This window comes from Ascaphus truei, unplaced genomic scaffold (genome assembly GCF_040206685.1).
Source record: "Ascaphus truei isolate aAscTru1 unplaced genomic scaffold, aAscTru1.hap1 HAP1_SCAFFOLD_1056, whole genome shotgun sequence".
NCBI classification, from domain to species: Eukaryota; Metazoa; Chordata; class Amphibia; order Anura; family Ascaphidae; genus Ascaphus; species Ascaphus truei.
This window is the reverse complement of record NW_027453921.1, coordinates 64,789-85,667: the sequence shown is the minus strand read 5'-3', so window position 1 is coordinate 85,667 and position 20,879 is coordinate 64,789. Positions and strand designations below refer to the sequence as shown.

At 48.9% G+C, this 20,879-nt stretch overlaps 1 protein-coding gene across 1 annotated transcript; it reads left to right on the top strand.

Annotated features, from left to right (window-relative positions):
* Window positions 1–1,644: 1,644 nt before the first annotated feature.
* Window positions 1,645–14,469, top strand: LOC142475018 (uncharacterized). Its single transcript, XM_075581118.1, has 3 exons — window positions 1,645–1,946; window positions 2,516–2,628; window positions 4,429–14,469. Exon 3 carries the CDS (start codon window positions 9,890–9,892, stop codon window positions 11,564–11,566), a length of 1,677 nt encoding a protein of 558 aa, XP_075437233.1. The 5' UTR covers window positions 1,645–1,946; window positions 2,516–2,628; window positions 4,429–9,889; the 3' UTR covers window positions 11,567–14,469.
* The last annotated feature ends 6,410 nt before the right edge of the window (window positions 14,470–20,879 follow it).

Here is a 20,879-nt window from a genome sequence, read left to right as displayed (position 1 = left end):
TGTTTAGAGGTACAATACAGTACAGAACGGTGACGTTCGCCCGGGTCTCACATGTTTACAGGTACAATACAGTACAGAACGGTGACGTTCGCCCGGGTCTCACATGTTTAGAGGTACAATACAGTACAGAACGGTGACGTTCGCCCGGGTCTCACATGTTTACAGGTACAATACAGTACAGAACGGTGACGTTCGCCCGGGTCTCACATGTTTACAGGTACAATACAGTACAGAACGGTGACGTTCGCCCCGGGTCTCACATGTTTACAGGTACAATACAGTACAGAACGGTGACGTTCGCCCCGGGTCTCGCATGTTTACAGGTACAATACAGTACAGAACGGTGACGTTCGCCCGGGTCTCGCATGTTTACAGGTACAATACAGTACAGAACGGTGACGTTCGCCCCGGGTCTCGCATGTTTACAGGTACAATACAGTACAGAACGGTGACGTTCGCCCCGGGTCTCGCATGTTTACAGGTACAATACAGTACAGAACGGTGACGTTCGCCCTGGGTCTCACATGTTTACAGGTACAATACAGTACAGAACGGTGACGTTCGCCCCGGGTCTCACATGTTTACAGGTACAATACAGTACCGAACGGTGACGTTCGCCCTGGGTCTCACATGTTTACAGGTACAATACAGTACAGAACGGTGACGTTCGCCCCGGGTCTCGCATGTTTAGAGGTACAATACAGTAGGTGAAGATGCAAAAAACACAACCGGCTGCAAGCTCTAGGATTCAACCCACTATGTGATGTGTATACATTAGATTCCAACCCAATGCAGCAACAAGGAGTGCAATAGGGTAGTAGGCACTATACAGTATATAAGAGGTGATATTGGGGTAAGTAACAGGGTATGCGTCCGCAAGTACCTGACCAAGGAAGCCTGAGATGAGAAGTATAGTCTTCCCGGCAAGTAAGCTGCAGCTCCCACTGGTAACCCGTGTCCAGTTAGTATGTCCGGTGTAGAGTATGCTATAGTACTCATTAGGATTCACCGTTCCCTGTTCCTCATGGCCAAGCAAATACACTGAAGATATTCTGCGTCCCTTGGCAGCGTCTCTCCGATCCACGTAGACTCCAATTCAGAAAAAGACCAGAAGACCAGCCATTCCTTGAAGAGGCAGAACTCGCCGGCCAAAAATTGAATTAAAAAAACGTTTATTTAAACTACATAATAGTTTAACATCCACAAATAAAAAAGCTCCTCCCACGCGTTTAACACCATCACTGGCGCTTTCTCAAGGAGTATCTTTGAGAAGGCGCCAGTGACAGCGAGGGAGGAGGAGCTTTTTTGTTTGTGGATGTCAAACTCTCTTATGTAGTTTAAATAAAAGTTTTTTTTTAATTCAATTTTTGGCTGGCGAATTCTGCTTCTTCAAGGAATGGCTGGTCTTCTGGTCTTTTTCTGTATTGCAGTAGGTGAAGATGGTCTGAATATAAGACAGAGAAGCCCTACCCTGTGGGAGCTGTTGGAGAGTATGTTCATGTCCATTTGGTCACCTTGAGCTCCCCCTTGTATCTCCCCAGGAGAAGCCCTACCCTGTGGGAGCTGTTGGAGAGTATGTTCATGTCCATGAGGTCACCTTGATCTACCCCTTGTATCTCCCCAGGAGAAGCCCTACCCTGTGGGAGCTGTTGGAGAGTATGTTCATGTCCATGTGGTCACCTTGATCTCCCCCTTGTATCTCCCCAGGAGAAGCTCTGCCCTTTTGGTGCAGTTGGATGGTATGTTCCTGTCCATGAGGTCACCTTGATCTCCCCCTTGTTTCTCCCCAGGAGAAGCAGGTCGTGCTCCGTAACCTGGCTGAGAAGGCTCAGCTCACTGAGGAAATCCTAAACCAGGCCCCCGGGATCCACTGTAACCCAGTCCAGGGAGCCATGTACTCCTTCCCCAGGATCCAGATCCCAGACAAGGCCATCAAACTGTCGGAGGTAACTGTATTTTTGTAAATCTGTGGGATTTGGGGGTTCAGGGCCAAAAATATAAAATGTTAACCCTTTGAGTGTCGGAGCTCCTCTAGCACTTTCTGTTCATGTTATCACTGATGATGGAACAGAAGATGGGGGAGTGGTGCTCCATTTCCCAGCCGACCAAATCACGTTCTGCGCTTCTGGGGACAGGTCTCCCCTCGGAAATAAGCACGTAACATATAACGTAGCTACTACATGATGGTGCTCATTGAGTGCCAGGCCCCATGAGGAGGTAGCTACGGGTTCATGGAAAAGGTCCGTTGGGTTTGTCTGATATTACATCTTTCACCCGTTGCAGGCCCGTTCAGCCCTATGGAGGTTAAACTTCTAAAGGGGAAGTTTGATGTAGGGTGTCAAAATCACTTAGGTCATGTTCATGGTCATGTTCAATGCCATATTTACTAAGAAGCTCTTCTCCATACGATGACTTCCTTACAGACCACCCACCTAACCTATAATACGTCACTGTGCTTAGGTCTCTTTCCTCCTAGAAGCGACTTCCCCTTGTAATGTTCCGTCTTCCTTGTTAGGCCCAAGGCCTAGAGCCGGATTTATTCTTCTGCCACAGACTGCTGGAGAAGACGGGTATCATTGTGGCTCCTGGAAGCGCCTTCGGACAAGCAAAGGGAACCTACCACATCAGGTAAGCGGTTATCTGTAGTACTGTCCTGGGCACTTACCTGACTGTGGGCGTCATAAATAAATCCGAGCATCTTATAGTGGGACGGAGCAAACAAGACCATCTGCCCCCCTCATGATCCTATAACTGCCCCTACAATCACTCCCTATAAGTGTGTCCGTGTCCCCTATCTGCCCCTATAACGACAACACTAACTGCTCCTATAATCCCTCCTTATAACTCCTCCACAAACAGATAATAGAACATTACCTATAAATGATACCCTAACTGCTCCTAAACATCCTCATAATTCCTCCCCTATAATTGCTCAAATAACCGGTCTCCTAACGGCTCATTATAACTCCTCCCCTAACTGATCCTATAACGACTCCCTCTAACTCCTCCCCTAACTGATCCTATAACCACTCCCTCTAACTCCTCCCCTATCTGATCCTATAACCTCTCCCTATAACTCCTCCCCTAACTGATCCTATAACCTCTCCCTATAACTCCTCCCCTAACTGATCCTATAACCACCCCCTCTAACTCCTCCCCTAACTGATCCTATAACCATGCCCCATACAATTACTGGCACAAATGGGGCAAAACAGAAACACAACACCCTCATACATTGACGCAGTGGGACACACCCAGCCATATTCATTTAGATTTTGATGTATTATTTGTTTATTATTTGATTAAAGTACAGTTTTTAAAAATAAAACGGAGAAAACGAGCAAGATGAAATCAGACACTGAATTGTACATTATGGGGACGAATATTCATATTTTAGCAAAATAAACATGCAGACGGAATTGAATCCTTAACGCCTGCTCCCGCCGCGCTAATATCCTGCTCTGCCCCTGCTCCCACCTCGCTAATATCCTGCTCTGCCCCTGCTCCCGCCGCGCTAATATCCTGCTCTGCCCCTGCTCCCGCCGCGCTAATATACTGCTCTGCCCCTGCTCCCGCCGCGCTAATATCCTGCTCTGCCCCTGCCGCGCTAATATCCTGCTCTGCCCCTGCCCCCGCCGCGCTAATATCCTGCTCTGCCCCTGCTCCCGCCGCGCTAATATCCTGCTCTGCCCCTGCTCCCGCCGCACTAATATCCTGCTCTGCCCCTGCTCCCGCCGCGCTAATATCCTGCTCTGCCCCTGCTCCCGCCGCGCTAATATCCTGCTCTGCCCCTGCCCCCGCCACGCTAATATCTTGCTCTGCCCCTGCTCCCGCCGCGCTAATATCTTGCTCTGCCCCTGCTCCCGCCGCGCTAATATTCTGCTCTGCCCCTGCTCCCGCCGCGCTAATATCCTGCTCTGCCCCTGCCCCCGCCGCACTAATATCCTGCTCTGCCCCTGCTCCCGCCGCGCTAATATCCTGCTCTGCCCCTGCTCCCGCCGCGCTAATATCCTGCTCTGCCCCTGCTCCCGCCGCGCTAATATCCTGCTCTGCCCCTGCTCCCACCGCGCTAATATCCTGCTCTGCCCCTGCCCCCGCCGCACTAATATCCTGCTCTGCCCCTGCTCCCGCTGCGCTAATATCCTGCTCTGCCCCTGCTCCCGCCGCGCTAATATCCTGCTCTGCCCCTGCTCCCGCCGCGCTAATATCCTGCTCTGCCCCTGCTCCCGCCGCGCTAATATCCTGCTCTGCCCCTGCCCCCGCCGCACTAATATCCTGCTCTGCCCCTGCTCCCGCCGCGCTAATATCCTGCTCTGCCCCTGCTCCCGCCGCGCTAATATCCTGCTCTGCCCCTGCTCCAGCCGCGCTAATATCCTGCTCTGCCCCTGCTCCCGCCGCGCTAATATCCTGCTCTGCCCTGCGTTTTAGGATCACGCTGCAGCCGGCCACGGAGAAACTGGAGTCTATGTTACAGAGCCTCACACAGTTCCACGCGGAGTTCATGCAGGAATATTCCTGAGAAACCCAGGAAACCCAAACCGGCAGGTCCCCATCAGCACCCAGGGAAGCCCGAGGCACGGAGATGCTCACCACGGATCTTTATTTGTAATTAATCACCAGAGCACGCTATCGACACAAGCTGATCGGGTCACGGCAAGCTCAATCTGAAGCCATTCTTATTTCTAACTCTTACTTATCTGAAGGTGGCGTCACTCGCTGGAGACTTTGTCACTGTATTAAAAAGTCTACATTTTTTGGAAGGTAGTCTAGCTCAGGGGTTCTCAACTTCAGTCCCCACCCCCCTTAACGGGTCAGGTTTCTCAGGATATCCCTGCTTCAGCACAGATGGCTCACTCAGAGGCTCTGTCTTTAACTGAGCATCTGATTGAGCCACCTGTGCTGAAGCTGGGATATCCTGAACAACTGATGTGTTGGGGGAGGGGGGGGGGGCTTGAGGACTGGAGTTGAGCCCCCCTGGTGTAGCTCACTGGCTTCTAGTCTCTTGCAATGAGTGGGACCACTCACCTTTAACAGTCAAGAGATCCCATATTAGACATACCACTTATTGGACTCATCAATGTTACTAACCAGCCATCAATAATACTCATTAACCGACACTTTAGATAAAAAATAATACAATTTAAAAAAAAGATTGACATGTTAGTCTTTACTAAGTGGCAAACAATCGGCACGCACAGAAAGGCGCTCGGTGGAAGGTGCAGTAGTTTCAGTTATTGGAGGACCGTTTCAATGACTGGAAGACACCCTCAACTCTTGGAAGGAACCCCCGGTCTCACCCAGGAGAAGACATCGTCACTCATCGGAAGATCAGTCCCATTCATTCCCAGCATCGCTAACTTCGTAGACACAGAGAGAGATCACAATTATTTAGTCAACCGCTTCACCATCACCGGATCTGACAGAGATTGAGAGAAGGGGCACTGAGAGGTGTGGTGTACGGTAACACGAGTACTTGTCGGTAGATTACGTAACTCCTCCGGTGTTTGAAGATCCTGCAACTAAATGAACGTACTTTATTCAGCTACCTCCCCTCCTCTATAGATCCACTACCCCTTCAGTCGAGATACTCCTCTCGTTTCCCAGGAGAACCCCATTATGCTCTTTATGAAGATCTCTCGTGTTGCTCCCTAAAGGTTCACAGCCTACCCTGAATCTACCGTACTCTCCTCCAGGACAGAAATGGACAACTCACCACGGCCATTCAGCTGCTGAGGGACAGTTGGCCACGGCCGTTTCGCCCTTGAGATAGGGGTTACGGATTTTAGGATTAGGGGGTTACGGATTTTAGGGTTAGGATTAGGGGGTTACGGATTTTAGGGTCAGGATTAGGGGGTTATGGATTTTAGGGTTAGGATTAGGGGGTTATGGATTTTAGGGTTAGGATTAGGGGGTTATTGATTTTAGGGTTAGGATTTTTTAGGGTTAGGACTGGGGGATACGGATTTTAGGGTTAGGATTAGGGGGTTATGGCTTTTAGGGTTAGGGATTAAGGGGTTATGGATTTTAGGGTTAGAATTAGGGGGTTACGGATTTTAGGGTTAGGGATTAAGGGGTTATGGATTTTAGGATTAGAGGTTAAGGTTAGGGTTTCTAAGGTTAGGGTTTTAGGGTTTGGGGGTTAAGGTAAGGATTACAGGTTAGGGTTTTTAGGATTACCTGCGGTGGCAAACTGTCCTGGCAGCCAAATATCCTATTAGTGAAACGGCCGCGGCTAATTGTTCTAGGCGCCCTCCAGGACCAGTGCAGCTGCTACAACTTTGCACTACAGTAGGGGGCTATGTTTTGGGGTTTTACCTTTCAGTTTAATCCCAGTATCTGATATACGGTAGATCCACATACCTCTGACGTGCTCCAAACTTACCTTGCTTGTGTTTGTGAAAGCTTTGCTATTGTTCAGCGTTCAGCCATCAGATCGTTCTTCATATAACCCACGCATGATAATTATTGTAATTAGCGCTGTTAATAAAATGATCGCAAGCTTAGCGGAGAAATACATAGAATTCAAAGTGCCTTCTTCACAATTCCTGGTTCAGAAATAGCGACCCCAGATTCTCAGTGGTGGCAAGAAGCTGCGTGCCGGTAATTAGCCAAACTGCTAGGAAATAACATGAAACGTGGAACATACTGTATGAGGGAAATAATACTCTCTTGTAGATGTCCCCTGTCACACATTTTTATGCTACCTGCGGTGATCATTACCTTTGCTGTAATACTCCCCCAAAAATATATAGGCAGATATTTGTGGAGTAGTGAGAAATGACTTTTATATCCCTAAGAAATCTTACATGCATAATACATACAATAAGCATAATTTCCATGGCTAATGTCTGCTTACATTTGTCAAACGTTCCTTACAGCGTATATAAAAAAATCCCTTTTTTTTTTTTTTTTATTATTGGTTTGCCCGACATTGGAAAATAAAGTGAAACAGATTCTCAGTGTAACAACGGCTTTAGCTAGGTTCAATTCCCCTTAAAGCAGCAATATACCCTATGCTGTGCATATTTGAGTAATTGCAACTGCTAACACCTGTGTAGGAGAACTGTCTGATTACAAATAACATTTGTCTTCTGTGCCTCACACGGGCTGATTGAGCTGTGTCTGGGCAGAACTTGTCTTCTGTGCCTCGCATGCGCTGATTGAGCTGTGTCTGGGCAGAACTTGTCTTCTGTGCCTCACATGCGCTGATTGAGCTGTGTCTGGGCAAAACTTGTCTTCGGTGCCTGTATCAGGGGAGTAATCCCTGTTCAAGTAATGTGCCTTTAATCTAGCTGTGTGGTGGTTAACTGCTGGTAGTCAATTAATAAACACCACCTGCCTGATTTAGATTGCTTACAAACGCCTGTCTTGTGAGACAGGAAATGTGACTCCTTAGCTCACGTGTGAGCTGAACTTTGGAGACAGAGCTGAGGTTCTTGAGTCTCCCAGGAGAGACTGACCAAGAAAACACAGATCTCTGGAGCTGACCATGTCTTGAGCTATGCCAGAAGACACAGCAGAGCTGCTTCCAAGACACAGGGGAATCTTCTAAACCTGAATGCTGACAAACCCTGAAGAAAAGGTAGCAACCAGGGACAGAGAAGATTTTCCCTCCATACTACAAGGAACAGATACGACTTTTATTACAAGACTTTTTATATCTGTTCATTTCATGCTATGTGTTTGGGGCTGGGAGACATGCTTAACTAAGGGAGTTGTGAATTGCATATTATTTCACTAGAACCACTCCCAAGTGAATAGAAGCTGTGTTTCCGCCTTGTTTGGATGGTTTCCTGATGTTAAGGAAAAGGCACAATAAAGCCTCGTTATAATTTCACCTTATAAAGTCTCCAATTGTGTACCTCTGTGAATGTCCGTCTACATATGGTGTCAGAAGTGGGATGAGAGGTCGTCTTTGAAGTTAGAAAGGACCGGAGATTTTTTCTGTGAATTTTTTTATGCTTTTTGCCTACAAACAGTCGGAGCAATTTAAAAAAAAAAAAAAAAAAAACTCAGGCAGCAGAGACCAGAATTAAAGTGATACACACCACTGCACTGAAACCCCAATCCTAAGAGGAGAAAGACTGCTGAAGCAGCTAAACCTTATTTGCCTATCACAAAGTGTAATATGGTCATTGAAATAGGGGTTTTGCCTTCCAGCCATAGTCAGGGTTCAAGAAGTGAGTCAGCCCTTAAAAAGGGATAGGTGTTTGTTGTTTTCAAAAGTTTCGCTGAAGCAGTGAATACAGATGGTGACCCACGAGTGGTACTGATTTTGCAAATAAAGGGTGCCACACCGCATAGGGCTACCAGCTGTGAATGGAGTATATGCAGAAAAGTGTGAAAATTGATACAAGACTGTGCTGAAGCAGAGGAATTTTTAGCAAACAAATGCTGAGTGTAAAATTGCCCTATAGGGGAAAAAGGGATTGCTGAACTGTGTAAAAGGTATTTTAAAGCCAATTGCTGAGTGTTGAGTCACCCTGCCGGGAATGAAAGAAATAGTCCACTGCAAAGAATGTTTTTTTTTCTGCAAGTAAAAAAGTCTGCCTATATATATCTTGGGAGCAAAACAGACACCCAAAGTGTGAAGTGTGAATGCCATAATACCCAAAGATGAGACTGAAAACTACTGAACTCAAGCAGAAAACCAAATTCTGTTGCTGAAGCGGAGGAATAGCAACTAGCAAGTAAATGGTGTAAAGCAAACAGAAGTTTTTTACCTAGCAACTACACATTCAGCATGCCTAATGAGAGATTATACCTAGCAAGTAAATGGTGTAAAGCAAATAGACCTTTTTACCTAGCAACTGCACATCTTGTATACCCGATGAGAGAAAATGCATGCACAGTACTGCTGATATTGTAAAACTTATCCAAGAAAGAAAAATTCTACAGAGATGCCTGTTAGAGCTACGACCTCTACACGCAAAATATGCCCACCTGTAGGACTACCACAATTGGGGGTTCTAGCAAATACAGTGGCAACAGCTGCAATAGCGCCTCCTGTGGTCAGGAAGAAAATTACACCTGATAGCCTAAAAATGGAGGACAAGATGCAGCGTTCCTGTAATGAACCCTACCCCACGGAAGAGTGGCCCTTCCAGTCCAATAAAGAGGAAGACATCTCTTACGGGGAACCCGAACCGAGTCACACCCACAAAACACCCCAAGAATGGTGGGGGTGCCTGAACTCGGCACGAACAGAAAAGACCGCTCCCTTTGATGACGAATATGATCAGCAGGAGACAGAGCGGGAGCAGTGGATCACCGAATATTTCCATCAGCTATTACAGTTGCAAGAAAAGCCGGGGGGATACAGTGACGCTGCTAAAATTTCAAATAAAGGAGACCCCAGTATTCCTGATGGGACGGAGTCATCCAAAACAAAAAGGCGGAAAAAGAAAAGCAGTTCTTCACTTACCGTGGAAGGAACAGACACGTCCGCAGATCCTGTGGAGGAAAAGGGGGACCGAATTGCCCTGCAGCCTAGAGAAAATGGAGAATGCGTCCCGCGGTTAACCGAATATCCAGAGGGCCCAAGGCAGAAGTCGTGTACCCCAAAGAAGTGTCTGTCCGGTGCCAACAGTGAGGAACCCTCAACCAACCATCCCAGGAAAGTGGAGCCGGAACCAGTGAGTGACGATCCCTTGACCAGCCCTGAAGATGCCCTGGAAAATGCCAGGCATGACTGTGATATGCTCCGTGAACAATTGAAACAAAAGGTAAATGGTTACACAGAGCTACAGAAAAATAACGTGAAGCTACAAAAAGATGTGCTCACAATTTACTCTTTAGCCAGGACAGAATTGGACGATCTCAAGACTGAGCTAGATACTGCAAATGCTACTATTTCCGCCATGGATGAAAGCAGAGCCAATCTGATAAAATGGTGGCTACGCTGAAGCGGAAGTATGAGGAGGCACTGAAGCAGATGACAGTCTTCCAGCAAGAGGTTCACACTCTTCGCATAGAGCTGAATGCCTCACAACAGGAAGTCAACAGTGTCCGGATAGAGGTGGACGTATCTCAGAAAGAGGTTCAGACACTCTGCAGAGCACTGGATGCCTCACATCATGAGACCAACAGCTGCCGCACAGACCTGGAAGTTTCCAGAAAGGAACTACACAGTCTCACTGAGAAAGAAACGATTGCCAATCTTAATACAAATCTCCAAGTCTCACAGAAGGAGCTTCAGACCCTCAACCTAGAGAAGGATGTCTCACGCCAGGAGACTGTCGTTCTCAAAGCAGATGTGCGTAAATGGAAGGAGGACTGCAAAGAGGCCCTGAATAGTACAGAGACTGAAAAAGGAGAACATTTAAGATTACAAAGAAAAAACGTCAAACTCAAAGAAGAAAATTTTAATTTGACAAACAACGTCAAGGAAAAGAATGAAAAGCTACACGAGCTTAAAGAAATAGATAGACTTTTGGAAGGTGAGAAGTTTGAAGCAGAGCACCGACTGCAGAACCAACTGCAAGGTCTGTGTACGCACCTCGAGAAGGCTGAGGAGAAGCAGCGAACTCTGCAGGATGACAATCTGCAGGCTGTTAAAGAAATTCAAGTGCTGCAGGAAAGTCTGATGACCCAGTATGTCCCCGCAAAGCAGCATGAGAAACTGAAGGCTACCCTGAGCATCACCAAAGCAACGCTAAAAGCCAAGCTTAGAACCCAGGTGACGCGGCACAAAAGGGAGCACAAGATGGTCCAGAAACTGAAACAAGTAACTGTGGCCCAAGCAAAGAAGTTCATAGTGCTTCACAATGCAATAAAAATGTGGAAGCAAGCTCAGAGAAAGCAAAGCATGCAGATAAATTACCTGAGAAGAGACTTGCAAGACGCACTCAAAAAACAGGGATCTCTCGCGGATGAGATTACAGTCCTACAAGGACAAGTATTGACCCTGACTAAGCGTCAGTATCCCACACCCTCAAAAACCCATGAAGACAAGGGTACAGTGAGAGCTGGGAATACCGCTCATCTGAAAGACAAGGTTGCAAAATGTAAACCACCTAAACAAGCACTAGCAAAACCTTCAGCCACCCAGCAGGCAACAAAAGAAGGTACACGTGCTGAATTAAAACCAGAAGAATCCTTAGCTGATGAAGCTGAAAAGATGGGACATTCTCTGGAAGTGGGTGTGGAATTGCAACTTAATCTCAAAGAGGCTGAACTAGCAACCCCATTGAGTGGGAAAAGGGCAGAGAGACAGCTTCAAGAGCAGAAAACTGAAAGGGCTGTTTTTAAACGCTCTGCAACTGCTGCCATACAGTATGCCTACAATAAGACGAGCACCCGACGCGAGGGAAATCTCATGACCGCGCACGTAGAAAAAAGACTATACTTGGAAAAAGTCCTCCTCGAGCGACTGAGGGGTGCTGATCTCAAGCACCTTCAGGAGGAGACACGAATAAACTGGAGAAAGGGCTCCAATCCCAGCAGGACTGAAGGTTCTCTTCCTCCATCCACTCTCATTCAAGTCACTGAGATATCTAGAACGAGTGGAAGGATGGGCTTTGGCCGTGGCAAGCCCGAGCTTCCCACAAACAGGGGAGGTATGTAACAGGGGAGTAATCCCTGTTCAAGTAATGTGCCTTTAATCTAGCAGTGTGGTGGTTAACTGCTGGTAATAAACACCACCTGCCTGATTTAGATTGCTTACAAAAGCCTGTCTTGTGAGACAGGAAATGTGACTCCTTAGCTCACGTGTGAGTTGAACTTTGGAGACAGAGCTGAGGTTCTTGAGTCTCCCAGGAGAGACTGACCAAGAGAACACAGATCTCTGGAGCTGACCATGTCTTGAGCTCTGCCAGAAGACACAGCAGAGCTGCTTCCAAGACACAGGGGAATCTTCTAAACCTGAATGCTGACAAACCCTGAAGAAAAGGTAGCAACCAGGGACAGAGAAGATTTTCCCTCCATACTACAAGGAACAGATACGACTTTTATTACAAGACTTTTTATATCTGTTCATTTCATGCTATGTGTTTGGGGCTGGGAGACATGCTTAACTAAGGGAGTTGTGAATTGCATATTATTTCACTAGAACCACTCCCAAGTGAATAGAAGCTGTGTTTCCGCCTTGTTTGGATGGTTTCCTGATGTTAAGGAAAAGGCACAATAAAGCCTCGTTATAATTTCACCTTATAAAGTCTCCAATTGTGTACCTCTGTGAACGTCCATCTACAGTGCCTCACAGGGGCTGATTGAGCTGTGTCTGGGCAGAACTTGTCTTCTGTGCCTCACATGGGCTGATTGAGCTGTCTGGGCATAACTTGTCTCCTGTGCCTCACACGGGCTGATTGAGCTGTATCTGGGCAGAACTTGTCTTCTGTGCCTCACACGGGCTGATTGAGCTGTGTCTGGGCAGAACGTGTCTTCTGTGCCTCACACGGGCTGATTGAGCTGTGTCTGGGCAGAACTTGAGTCAGGTGACTGGTTAGGCCTACATCGCTAGGGACAGACTAGGGGAGCAGTCGGCACGCAAGTGGGGGCCACATTCTACTAAAGGCTAACTCCGGTCCTAGGGCAGGTAGCGGTCCAGTTCTTTTTGCCCCTAGCACAGGGGAACCCCCTTACTCGACCCCAACCGGGTCCGACGGTCGATGGCCATGGGAAAAGGTCACGGCCGCCACACTGCTCGCCGCCATTGACCACAATGGCGGAGGAAAGCCACGAGGCGGTGAAAAACCCTAAGTGTAAAACTGCATAAACTGGGAACCCATATCACCGGTTCGGTAAGGACTACAGTGCTGGGATTTGGCCACCATGCAGTCACTGCTCTGGCATGATTGCATGGCAATTTCCAACCCTCTCCGATCAACCGAACGGAGTATGGTTAATTGTTTAAATTGTGTTTCTGCCATTGACTCCAATGGTGGAGAAATGCAACTTGTGCAACATGAGGTTTTAAAGTCCATTATTGTATCTCCGGTTCGGTGTGTCCCAGCGAGCTGAAACTTGGCCACCATGTAGAGTCCCCTCCGGCATGAGGGGCTGGCAAGTTTTAGCCCACTCGGCCTAACCGAACGGAATATTTTGATATATATAAAATATTGTAAATGTACTGTATTTTATGCCTAGTGTAAAGCCCGCGAAAATTCCTGACCCATACGGTATGTTAATAGTCAGGGGGCGACAGTGTGTCTACACAAAGGTCACTGATGAAAGGCTCATCCCCCCGGTTTGTATATACACGGTGTAGAGAAAGCAGGACATGGCCTTTCACATGAAGTGCCATAATTTACCCCTTTAGTCAGATTTCCCCGGCCCAGAGCCCCATGTGGCAGACTTGGCGACACCAACTCTTTTGAGTGGGGTTAGGAAAATGGGAGCCTGACTAAGGGATTGTGCGCATGTGCAAGCTACCTGGGGGCAGGTACCAAAGTGCTTCCCACGTTAGCTGGCAAAAGGTAATTGGGTACGGATAATTGTTAACCAATATCTGAGACCCAATTTTAGGGAGAGAGCCCAAATCCTATATAACCGATTGTCAGCTCTATGCCCAATGTGGTTCGTGACTTTACCTGACTGATACCTGATGTCTGATGAATTGCTAATCCGAATCCTGATAACTTCATTGTCCCTTCCCTAGGTAAGAGTAAATATCTTATTTGTTATTTGTCCAATATTGTGTGTCCACTTTACTTTTAAGGAATAAAATCTCTTTATGATATCACAGTTGTATTCAATTCAACCCAGTTATTTGGCATATATTATAACCCTGTGAGCTATCATGACAGCCCTTCCCCCCGATATCCGACTAGCCCCATCTCTATCCACCTTTAAGACCCACTTTAAGACACACTTGCTTAAAGAAGCATCCATGGCTAATACTATACACGATACATGAAGCTTGGCCCCCTGCAGATGCAATTACCTGAATGCCCTCCTACTGTCTCTGTATGTTCCTTCTACCAATTAGATTGTAAGCTCCTCGGAGCAGGGACTCCTCTTCCGAAATGTTACTTTTATGACTGAAGCGCTTATTCCCATGATCTGTTATTTGTATTATTTGCTATTTATATGATTGTCACATGTATTACTAATGTGAAGCGCTATGTACATTAATGGCGCTATATAAATAAAGACATACACACATACATACATAATTGTCAGAAGGGCCGCCAGAGTACTTGTCCTGAAGAAGTCCCGAGGATGTCAGTACGACACTATAAAGGTTAGTTTAGTCAGCAGGAATGGTTCATATCAACGTTAATGAGATTGTTAAAATGGAGATTAGGTTTGATATACTTTGGCAATATGAATATACAAACCCTTCACCTGAGCAAAAACATTAGCGAAAGCAATATGTTTGGGGGAAATGAATGATTTAAATGTAAATGCTGTGACAGGGAGTGTGATTTCATATTGTCTTGTTTACCTTTGAAGGAAATGCTGAAAACCCCATTAGTGCGTCTCATAATGTTAAGAAGATTTAAAACAATACAATAAAGGTCACTGAGAGAACATCCCTTACCTGAATCCTTCCTTATATCTGCCCTTCCTAATGCACCACTGATATTAATGTATACAGTGCTTCCTCTTGTTCACCTTGTCTACACATCACTCAGGCGGAGTCCCCTCTGTGTCAGGATGAGCTCACCACAAACGAGGCGGGACCGCGGTGCTGAGGTGGGATAGGATATAACGCCACCCACAGCCACAAGGGCACGTCTTGAGAGTAGAGTGGTCCGGGGGTCCGAGTCGGGGCAGGAGAGGTACGGATGGTAGAGGGTGCTGTTTGCCAAGTTCGGGGTGCCAGAGGTGCGGGTAGTCGTAGAGGAAGCCGGTTCGGTACACGAGGAAGACTGCAAAACAAGACAGGATAGGACAGAACTAGGGAGGCAGAGAGTGATGAGACCCACTGGTTCTATGCTCAGCCGATGAGTTAATGAAGTTGCAGGGTATATATAGGCAAGAGGGTCCAATGGCCGAGTAGCAAGTTGGGGGTGTGTGAATGGGCCAGACTGAGGCAGGGATAGGTCCAGAGGAACTCCTGGAGGAGGGAGTAGATGAACGGATGCATTTGATTGCAGCATTACAAATGGGAGATATGCATTTAAGAGGCTGGCGCTCCTCTATGTGGGCGTGCCCCCGTGTGGCCGTCCCTGCGGGTGCGTGACCGGACACACGCCCAGACCCAACACTAGAAGGGAAGTGCTGGCGTGCGTGCGTCTAGGCAAGATGGCGACCGGCGTCCTGGAGGGAGGATCGCTACGAGGCGCTGGAGAGCCGGGAGGGACCGCGGGTAAGTGAGGAGCACGCCGAGGGCGGCGTGACTCCCAGGTCGTGACAGTACCCCCCCCCCCCCCTTCAGGGGCGACCTCTGGGCGTCCATGACAAGGCTTGGAGGGATTCTTACGATGGAAAGCCTGGACGAGTCGAAGTGCGTGAAGATCCCGGTGGGGAATCCATGAACGTTCTTCTGGTCCGAACCCCCTCCAGTGGACCAGGTATTTTACTCCTCCACTGGAAATCCTAGAATCCAGGATATACTGAACCTCGTACTCCTGTTGACCTTGGATCAGAAGAGGAAGTGGAGGAGAAGTCGTCTTAGAAAAGCGAGGACTCTGCAATGCTGGTTTAAGGAAAGATACATGGAAGACTGAAGGCATCTTCATCGAGGGTGGAAGGCTCAGGCGATAAACCACAGGATTAATCCTCCTGACCACGGGAAAGGGACCAAGGAACTTGGGTGCTAGCTTCATGGTAGGAACCTTTAGTCGGATATTCCTGGAAGAAAGCCAAACCCTGTCTCCTGGGGCATACTCCGGAACCTGGCGTCGAAGGCGATCTGCCTGGAGTTTCTGTCTCCCTGTGGCCACCTTTAAGTTCTCCTGGATCCTAGTCCATAAGTCTTTCAGCCGGGAGATACGTTTGTCAACCGCTGGTACTCCTGAGGATAGAGAGGAGAAAGGTAAATGGGAAGGATGAAAGCCACAATTTATGAAGAAGGGAGATTCCTGAGTGGAGTCATTGTGAAGGGAGTTTAGAGCAAACTCGGCCCAAGGAAGCAGATCCACCCAGTCATCCTGTGTATCGGTTATAAAACATCGGAGGTATTGTTCCAGGTTTTGGTTGGCCCTCTCCGTCTGCCCATTGGTCTGTGGGTGGTATCCCGAGGAGAATTGTAGTGAAATACCCAATTTTCGGGAAAAAGCTCGCCAAAATCTTGACACAAATTGGGACCCCCGATCAGAGACGATGGTTGCAGGCACTCCGTGAAGACGAAAAATGTCCTGAACGAAAACATCCGCAAGCCTGGAGGAATTCGGAAGACCCCTCAAGGGAACAAGGTGCGTCTGTTTGGAAAAACGATCAATTACCACAAGAATCGTATTCATCCCTTTGGAGTTTGGGAGCTCTACGATTAAGTCCATAGAAATATGGTTCCAGGGCCGGTCTGGAATGGGTAAAGGAAGGAGAAGGCCTGCTGGTCTGACTCGGGGTACTTTGTTGCGAGCGCATGTGCCACATGCTTTTACAAACTCCTCCACATCCTTAGCCCTCTCTGGCCACCAGAAGGTACGTTGAACAAGGTCGTTGGTTTTCCGTATCCCTGGATGTCCTGCCGATTTAGAGGAATGGCACCACTCGAGAACTCTCTTGCGGTGTTGGGGTGCTGTGTAGAGTCTTCCCTCCGGAACCTTGAACCCCATCGGAGCCTGTGATTGCTCGGATTGAATCTTGTCCATGATGTCAAAAGAGTTGGCGGACAGAATACATTTAGAGGGAATTATCGTCTCTAGCTGCTCTTCAGACTTGTCCTCTGCAAGGAACTGTCGAGACAGGGCGTCCGCCTCCAGATTCTTGGAGCCTGGAATGAAGGAGATGAGGAAATTGAACCGTGAAAAGAATAGTGCCCAGCGGGCTTGACGAGAGCTCAAACGACGTGCCCCTTCTAAGTAGAGAAGGTTCTTATGGTCTGTGAGTATGGTTATGGGTGTCTCCGTACCTTCTAAGAGGTGTCTCCACTCCTCTAATGCCAACTTGATAGCCAAAAGCTCCCGGTTCCCGGCATCGTAATTCCGTTCTGCGGACGAGAATTTTTTTGAAAAGAAGGCACATGGGTGTAGTCTGGCTAAGGGAGAAGTCCTTTGGGACAGGACAGCCCCAGTCCCGATGTCAGAGGCATCTACCTCCAGGGTAAATGGAAGTTTAGGGTCCGGGTGGATGAGGATAGGGGCAGACACAAAAGTCTCTTTTAGAAGATTAAATGCCCGTATGGCGGTCTCAGACCATGATGAAGGATCTGCACCCTTCTTGGATAGAGCAGTTATGGGAGATACCGTAGAAGAAAAATTGCGAATAAAGCGCCGGTAGTAGTTTGCAAAACCTAGAAAGCGTTGCACGGCTTTGAGGGTGGTCGGGCGGGGCCAGTCCGCAATGGCCTTAAGTTTTTCTGGATCCATATTGAAGCCGGAGTCAGAGATAACATATCCCAAAAATGCCACGGACGTCAGATGGAACTGGCATTTCTCCAATTTCGCAAAGAGATGGTTCTCACGGAGGCGTAACAGCACTTGTTTGCACGTGTTTGATGTGTTCTAGAGTGGATTTAGAAAAAATTAGGATGTCATCTAGGTAGACGATAAGGAATTTGTTAAGAATGTCCCGAAAAATCTCATTGACGAAATCCTGAAAGACTGCTGGTGCGTTGCACAGACCGAACGGCATGACCAGGTATTCATATTGGCCGTCATGGGTGTTAAAAGCAGTCTTCCACTCGTCCCCCTCACGTATCCTTACTAAATTGTAGGCACCTCTTAAATCCAGTTTAGAAAAGATAGTAGCTCCCTGAAGACGGTCGAAGAGTTCCGGTATCAAGGGCAGCGGGTAGCGGTTCTTGCGCGTGATGTTATTCAAACCCCGGTAGTCGATGCACGGATGAAGAGAACCATCCTTCTTTTTTACAAAAAAGAAGCCTGCTCCGACTGGGGAGGAAGACTTTCGGATGAAACCCCTCTCTAAATTCTCTGCAATGTAGGTGTTCATGGCTTTAGTCTCTGGGAGAGAGAGAGGATAGGACCGTCCTCTAGGAAGAGGTGCCCCGGGCAGTAGGTCAATCGGGCAGTCAAAAGGACGGTGCGGAGGTAGAACCTCGAAACGTGCTTTGTCGAACACATCGCGGAATTCCAAATACACAGATGGTAGGGAGTCAACCTTCTCTGGCAGGGTAGTCAACCCACCAACCTTCTGGAAAATCCTGGTACACGTCTTGGCACATGGAACACCCCACTGAATGGGTTCCCGATCCGTCCTGTCGATGCGAGGATTATGGACTTGGAGCCAAGGAAGTCCCAAAATTAGCTCAACAGAGGGAGTGTGGATAGCATCGAGGGTAATGATCTCCGTATGAAGGTCAACGAACTGCAGTAGGAGAGGCACCGTCTGTAGCGTGATGAATGCCGGCTGTAGGGGTCGACCGTCAATGGCCTCCAAACCTACTGGCGTCCTTTTACTGATAAGTTGAATATTGTTCCGTCTAGCAAGGCTTTGATCGATGAAATTGCCTGCGGAACCGGAGTCAATAAATGCCCGTGCTTGAGTCTGAAACCCCTCTCCAGACAGTGTTACTGGCAACAGTATCCTCGTGGGAAGGACATCTTTGATGATGGGAGAAAGGGTCAGTATTCCCAACCAGACTCTCCGGGATCTCATTGGGAGTTGGCATTTCCCAGCTTGTGGGGACACTGGATTACTATGTGACCGGAATTGCCACAATACATGCAGAGGCCGGCATTGCGCCGACGTTGTTTCTCGGCAGAAGACAGCTTGTTACCTCCCAACTGCATTGGTTCTGGAGCGTCCCAGGATGTAGGTGTTGGAGACACGAATGATGGAGCAAGAGGCCTTGAAACCCGCTGACGGTAACTAGAACGTTCAGTCCTCCGCTCCTGCAGACGCTGGTCCACCCGAACACACAGATCGATCAAATCCTCTAGGTCAGTGGGACGTTCCCGCGCCGCGAGCTCATCCTTTAGGGATTCGGACAGACCTTGCCAAAACGCTGAAGATAGTGCTTCATTATTCCATCCCATCTCAGCAGCAAGTGTGCGGAACTCCACAGCGTACCGGGCTACGGAACGATCTGCCTGGGTTATGTGATGAAGAGAAGATGCTGCCGTTAATTGCCGTGCAGGGGTGTCGAAGACTCTTCGGAACTCATGGACGAAGAGGTCGATGTCCTGTGTGATGGGCCCTTGTTGTTCCCAGATGGGAGAAGCCCAGGCCAGCGCCTCGTCGGTGAAAAGAGCCACGATATAGCCGACCTTAGAGACGGAAGAGACGAAACGAGAGGGCGAGTGTCGGAATTGGATGAGGCATTGATTAAGGAAGCCCCTACATCCTTGGGGATCCCCAGCGTAGTGTTTGGGAGCAGGAATACGGGGTTCCAAAGCAAACGGAGGTGCTGGAAAGGCTGTTGCAGCGGCTGTGGGTGAAGGTTCCCGACTGGAAGCTCGGACTTGAATGGTAAGGGAATGAAGACTCTGCTGAAATATATCCATCCGCCAATCAGCTTGTTCCAGATAAGTCTCTAGCCTGGTGAAGAGATTCGTGTGGGAATTTAAAATACGCTCCACCTCAACGGGGTCCATGTTTGTAAGGCTGAGCATAATGTCAGGACGAGCTCACCACAAACGAGGCGGGACCGCGGTGCTGAGGTGGGATAGGATATAACGCAACCCACAGCCACGAGGGCACGTCTTGAGAGTAGAGTGGTCCGGAGGTCCGAGTCGGGGCAGGAGAGGTACGGATGGTAGAGGGTGCTGTTTGCCAAGTCCGGGGTGCCAGAGGTGCGGGTAGTCGTAGAGGAAGCCGGTTCGGTACACGAGGAAGACTGCAAAACAAGACAGGATAGGACAGAACTAGGGAGGCAGAGAGTGATGAGACCAACTGGTTCTATGCTCAGCCAATGAGTTAATGAAGTTGCAGGGTATATATAGGCAAGAGGGTCCAATGGCCGAGTAGCAAGGTGGGGGGGTGTGAATGGGCCAGACTGAGGCAGGGATAGGTCCAGAGGAACTCCTGGAGGAGGGAGTAGACGAACGGATGCATTTGATTGCAGCATTACAAATGGGAGATATGCCTTTAAGAGGCTGGCGCTCCTCTATGTGGGCGCGCCCCCGTGTGGCCGTCCCTGCGGGCGCGTGACCGGACACATGCCCAGACCCTACACTAGAAGGGAAGTGCTGGCGTGCGCGCGCGCGTCTAGGCAAGATGGCGACCGGCGTCCTGGAGGGAGGATCGCTACGAGACGGGGGAGAGCCCGGCGGGACCGCGGGTAAGTGAGGGGCACGCGAGGGCGGCGTGACTCCCAGGTCGTGACACTCTGCTGCTGACCGCTCTATGTGCTTGGCGCCGTTACCTGTTTTAATGTCCACGCTCCCGTGCTCATGTGGGGGCGCGCACGCTCTCCCAAGCTTGGTGCTTGAGGAGACAGGTGAAAGAGAATGTTGAGCTCAGACCAGGGTCACATGGCCCTGCTCTGACCAATGGGAGAAGAGAGAAGCAGGATAGGCTGAGAGAGGGTGGGGGAGGGGTCTGAGATGTGAATGGGGGGGGGGGGAACCAGAGAGATGTGAACGGGGGGAGGGGGGAGCGGAGAGATGGGAAGGGGGGGCGGAGAGATGTGAATGGGGAGAGGGGGGGAGCGGAGAGGTGTGAACGGGGTGAGAGAAAGAGAGGGGGAAAGAGGGGGAGAGGAGGGGAGGGAGAGAGGAGGGAAGGGGGGAGATAATGGAGGGGATAGGGGAAGGAGGGAGAGAGGGAGAGAGGAGGGAAGGGGGGAGATAATGGAGGGGATAGGGGAAGGAGGGAGAGAGGGAGGGATAGAGAGAGAGAGAGAGGGAAGGGAGAGAGGGAAGGGGGAG

What these genes read in the sequence shown, in the direction of transcription:
- LOC142475018 (XM_075581118.1), top strand. Translation starts at nt 9,890, where the DNA reads ATGGTGGCTACGCTGAAGCGGAAGTATGAGGAGGCACTGAAGCAGATG.